General features: G+C 45.0%; 1 protein-coding gene across 1 annotated transcript in view; it reads left to right on the forward strand.

Annotated features, from left to right (window-relative positions):
* The window catches only part of fbln2 (fibulin 2), a 40,555-nt gene extending 38,351 nt beyond the window's left edge, over nucleotides 1–2,204 (forward strand). The window contains exon 9 of the mRNA XM_071336960.1: nucleotides 1–2,204. This exon is cut by the window's left edge and continues 89 nt beyond it. Within this exon, the coding sequence (XP_071193061.1) occupies nucleotides 1–272 (272 nt within the window). The 3' untranslated portion in view covers nucleotides 273–2,204.
* The last annotated feature ends 3,273 nt before the right edge of the window (nucleotides 2,205–5,477 follow it).

Consider the following 5,477-nt stretch of genomic DNA (forward strand, 5'->3'; position numbering starts at 1 on the left):
CCAACATTGTCATCCCCGCTCAGATCTTCAGGATTGGCCCCTCCCCCGCCTACAGGGGAGACAACATTGCTATCTCCATCACCCACGGTAACGGGGAGAACTACTTCTCGACGCGGAAGCTGAACAGTTTTACAGGGGCGGTGTACCTGCAGCGGCAGGTGAGACAGCCGAGAGACTTCCTGATCGATGTGGAGATGAAGCTGTTGAGACAGGGAGCCTTCACTACCTTCCTGGCCCGGATATACGTCTTCATCACCTCTAACACACTGTAGAGTCTGTTGAGACAGGGAGCCTTCACTACCTTCCTGGCCCGGATATACGTCTTCATCACCTCTAACACACTGTAGAGTCTGTTGAGACAGGGAGCCTTCACTACCTTCCTGGCCCGGATATACGTCTTCATCACCTCTAACACTGAAGAGTCTAAACACACACCTTCCAGGACAGACCGCCACTTCTCTAATATTCAGATGGTGCTGAACTTTATACTAGTAACTTACATATATATATATTTCATCATACGATCTTATCCAGTGCATACATTGTCATAGTTTTTCATACTGGTCCTCCGTGGGAATCGAACCCACAACCCTGGCGCTGCAAGGACCATGCTCTACCAACTGAGCCACACACTTCAAAAACGGGATTGTTACTGAAGACTAAGTTTGTTTTCTGTTTATACAAAAGTATTTTTCTGAGTCTTTTATAATGTAATCTCTTTCAATGCATGTGTCTCAAGCTGTGTGGTTTGACTCTGCCAAGGTGGTCCCCAGAGTGTCCTCCTTTACCTCTGGAACCTTCCGATCCCAACATGAACTTTCAGAGGTTTTGAAGCAGAGTTGCTGAATAGAATGGAGAACCCTGGAGCAGCACTTAGACCAGAGCTTGTAGACACACTGAGAGTACCTCTGTATTGTATCTCTTTCTCTCTCTCTCCGCTCGCCCTCTCCGTTCTCTCTCTCCGCTCTCTCTCCGCTCTCTCTCTCCGCTCTCTCTCTCCGCTCTCTCTCTCTCCGCTCTCTCTCTCTCCGCTCTCTCTCTCCGCTCTCTCTCTCCGCTCTCTCGCTCTCTCTCTCTCTCTCCGCTCTCTCTCTCCGCTCTCTCTCTCTGCTCTCTCCTCTCTCTCTCTCCGCTCTCTCTCCGCTCTCTCGCTCTCTCTCCGCTCTCTCTCCGCTCTCTCTCTCCGCTCTCTCTCTCCGTTCTCTCTCTCTCTCCGCTCGCTCTCTCCGCTCGCCCTCTCCGCTCGCTCTCTCCGCTCGCTCTCTCCGTTCTCTCTCTCCGCTCGCTCTCTCCGTTCTCTCTCTCCGCTCGCTCTCTCCGCTCGCTCTCTCCGCTCGCTCTCTCCGCTCTCTCTCTCCGCTCGCTCTCTCCGCTCTCTCTCTCCGCTCTCTCTCTCCGCTCGCTCTCTCCGCTCGCTCTCTCCTCTCGCTCTCTCCGCTCGCTCTCTCCGCTCTCTCTCTCCGTTCTCTCTCTCCGCTCGCTCTCTCCGCTCTCTCTCTCCGCTCTCTCTCTCTCCGCTCTCTCTCTCCGCTCGCTCTCTCCGCTCGCTCTCTCCGTTCTCTCTCTCCGCTCTCTCTCTCCGCTCTCTCTCTCCGCTCTCTCTCTCCGCTCTCTCTCTCCGCTCTCTCTCCGCTCTCTCCGCTCGCTCTCTTCGCTCTCACTCTCCGCTCGCTCTCTCCGTTCTCTCTCTCCGCTCTCTCTCTCCGCTCGCTCTCTCTCGCCGCTCTCTCTCTCCGCTCTCGCTCTCCGCTCTCTCTCTCTCTCCGCTCTCTCTCTCCGCTCTCTCTCTCCGTTCTCTCTCTCCGCTCGCTCTCTCCGCCCTTTCTCTCCGCTCTCTCTCTCCGCTCTCTCTCTCTCCGCTCGCTCTCTCCGTTCTCTCTCTCCGCTCTCTCTCTCCGCTCTCTCTCCGCTCTCTCTCTACGCTCTCTCTCTCCGCTCACTCTCTCCGCTCACTCTCTCCGCTCTGAGCTCTGTTGCTTTATTGGCATGGGAAACATATGTTTACATTGCCAAAGCAAGTGAAGTAGATAATGAACAAAAGTGAAATAAACAATAAAAATATAACAGTAAACATTACACTCTGAAAAGTTACAAAAGAATAAAGACATTTCAAAAGTCATATTATGTCTATATACAGTGTTTTAACAATGTACAAATGGTTAAAGTACAAAAGGGGAAATAAATAAACCTATATTTGAGTTGTATTTACAATGGTGTTTATTCTTCACTGGTTGCCCTTTTCTTGTGGCAACAGGTCACAAATCTTGCTGCTGTGATGGAACACTGTGGTATCTCACCCAATAGATATGGGAGTTTATCAAAATTGGGTTTGTTTTGGAATTCTTTGTGGGTCTGTGTAATCTGAGGGAAATGTGTGTCTCTAATATGGTCATACATTTGACAGGAGGTTAGGAAGTGCAGCTCAGTTTCCACCTCATTTTGTGGGCAGTGTGCACATAGCCTGTCTTCTCTTGAGAGCCAGGTCTGCCCACGGCGACCTTTCTCATTAGCAAGGCTATGCTCACTGAGTCTGTACATAGTCAAAGATTTCAGGTAGGTAGGTATTCTGCCACTGTGTACTCTCTGTTTAGGGCCAAATAACATTCTAGTTTACTCAGTTTTTTTGTGAATTCTTTCCAATGTGTCAAGTAATTATCTTTTTGTTTTCTCATGATTTGGTTGGGTCCAATTGTGTTGATGTCCTGGGGCTCTGTGGGGTCTGTTTGTGTTTGTGAACAGAGCCCCAGGACCAGGTGGCTTAGGGGACTCTTCTCCAGGTTCATCTCTCTGTAGGTGATGGCTTTGTTATGGAAGGTTTGGGAATTGCTTCCTTTTAGGTGGTTGTAAAATTGAACGGCTCTTTTCTGGATTTTGATAATTAGCGGGTATCGGCCTCATTCTGCTCTGCATGCATTATTTGGTGTTTTACGTTGTTCGCAGAGGATATTTTTGCAGAATTATGCATGCAGAGTCTCAATTTGGTGTTTGTCCCATTTTGTGAATTCTTGGTTGGTGAGCGGACCCCAGACCTCACAACCATGAAGGGCAATGGGTTCTATAATTGATTCAAGTATTTTTAGCCAGATCCTAATTGGTATGTCGAATTTGATGTTCCTTTTGATGGCATAGAAGGCCCTTCTTGCCTTGTCTCTCAGATCGTTCACAGCTTTGTGGAAGTTACCTGTGGTGCTGAGGTTTAGGCCAAGGTATGTATAGTTTTTTGTGTGCTCTAGGGCAACGGTGTCTAGAAGGAATTTGTATTTGTGGTCCTGGCAACTGGACCTTTTTTGGAAAACCCTTATTTTGGTTTTACTGAGATTTGCTGTCAGGGCCCAGGTCTGACATAATCTGTGCAGAAGATCTAGGTGCTGCTGTAGGCCCTCCTTGGTTGGTGACAGAAGCACCAGATCATCAGGAAACAGTAGACATTTGATTTCAGATTCTAGTAGGGTGAGGTCGGGTGCTGCAGACTGTTCTAGTGCCCTCGCCAATTGGTTGATATATATGTTGAAGAGGGTGGGGCTTAAGCTGCATCCTTGTCTCACCCCACAGCCCTGTGGAAAGAAATATGTTTTTTGCCAATTTTAACCGCAGACTTGTTGTTTGTGTACATGGATTTTATAATGTTGTATGTTTTTCCCCCAACACCACTTTCCATCAATTTGTATAGCAGACCCTCATGCCAAATTGAGTCGAAGGCTTTTTTGAAATCAACTAAACATGAGAAGACTTTGCCTTTGTTTTGGTTTGTTTGTTTGTTTCTCAATTAGGGTGTGCAGGGTGAATATGTGGTCTGTCATATGATAATTTGGTTAAAAGCCAATTTGACATTTGCTCAGTACATTGTTTTCACTGAGGAAATGTACGAGTCTGCTGTTAATGGTAATGCAGAGGATTTTCCCAAGGTTGCTGTTGACGTATATCCCACGGTAGTTATTGGGGTCAAATTTGCCTCCACTTTTGTGGATTGGGGTGATCAGTCCTTGGTTCCAATTACTGGGGAAGATGTCAGAGCTAAGGATGATGTTAAAGAGTTTAAGTATTGCCAATTGGAATTTGTGGTCTGTATATCATTTCATGTAGGATACCATCAATACCACAGGCCTTTTGGGGTTGGAGGGGTTGTAATTTTGTCCTGTAGTTCATTCAATGTAATTGGAGAATCCAGTGACTTCTGGTAGTCTTTAATAGTTGATTCTAAGATTTGTATTTGATCATATATATTTATTTGCTGTTTGTGCTTCATTATAGGGCCAAAACGATTGTAGAAGTGGTTTACGCATACATCACCATTTTAGATAACTTTTCGTGTTGCTTGTTTAGTGTTTTCCAATTTTCCCAGAAGTGGTTAGATTCTATGGATTCTTCAATTACATTGAGCTGATTTCTGACGTGCTGTTCCTTCTTTTTCCGTAGTGTATTTCAGTATTGTTTTAGTGATTCACTGTAGTGAAGGTGTAGACTCAGGTTTTCTGGGTCTCAATGTTTTTGGTTGCACAGGTTTCTCAATTTCTTTCTTAGGTTTTTGCATTCTTCATCAAACCATTTGTCATTGTTGTTAATTTTCTTTGGTTTTCTGTTTGAAATGTTTAGAATTGTTAGGGAAGCTGAGAGGTCAAATATGCTGTTTAGATTTTCTAAGTTTACACCTTCACTATAACAGTGAAATGATTTGTTGTCGAAAAGTAATTGATTTTGTTGTTGCCTAATTGTTTTGTGGTAGGTTTACAAATTTTTCTCTGTTATAGATTCCTTCCATCTATAGCATTTCTTAATATTATTCAGTTCCTTTTGGCTTTGATGCCTCATGATTGAGTATTGCTGACCTACTGGCAGGTGTCTTCACTGACATTTTCAACATGTCCCTGACCGAGTCTTTTTGAATTTGTTCTTAACTGACCTGCCTAGTTAAATAATGGTAAAATAAAAAAATCTAATGTATTTATTTCACCTTTAATTAACTTGGCAAGTCAGTTAAGAACAAATTCTTATTTTCAATGACGGCCTAGGAACAGTGGGTTAACTGCCTTGTTCAGGGGCAGAACGACAGATTTTTACCTTGTCAGCTCGGGGGTTTGATCTGGCAACCTTTCAGTTACTAGTCCAACACTCTAAACACTAGACTACCTGCTACCTTTTACTTGAACTCTGTGAAGCATTTATTTGGGCTGCAATTTCTGAGGCTGGTAACTCTAATGAAACTATCCTCTGCAGCAGAGGTAACTCTGGGTCTTCCTTTCCTGTGGCGGTCCTCATGAGAGCCAGTTTCATCATAGCGCTTGATGGTTTTTGCGACTGCACTTGAAGAAACTTTCAACATTCTTGACATTTTCCGGATTGACTGACCTTCGTGTCTTAAAGTAATGATGGACTGTTGTTTCTCTTTGCTTATTTGAACTGTTCTTGCCATAATATGGACTTGGTCTTTTACCAAATAGGGCTATCTTCTGTATACCACCCCTACCTTGTCACAACAC

Source organism: Salvelinus alpinus, chromosome 12 (assembly GCF_045679555.1).
Source record: "Salvelinus alpinus chromosome 12, SLU_Salpinus.1, whole genome shotgun sequence".
Taxonomy (NCBI): Eukaryota; Metazoa; Chordata; class Actinopteri; order Salmoniformes; family Salmonidae; genus Salvelinus; species Salvelinus alpinus.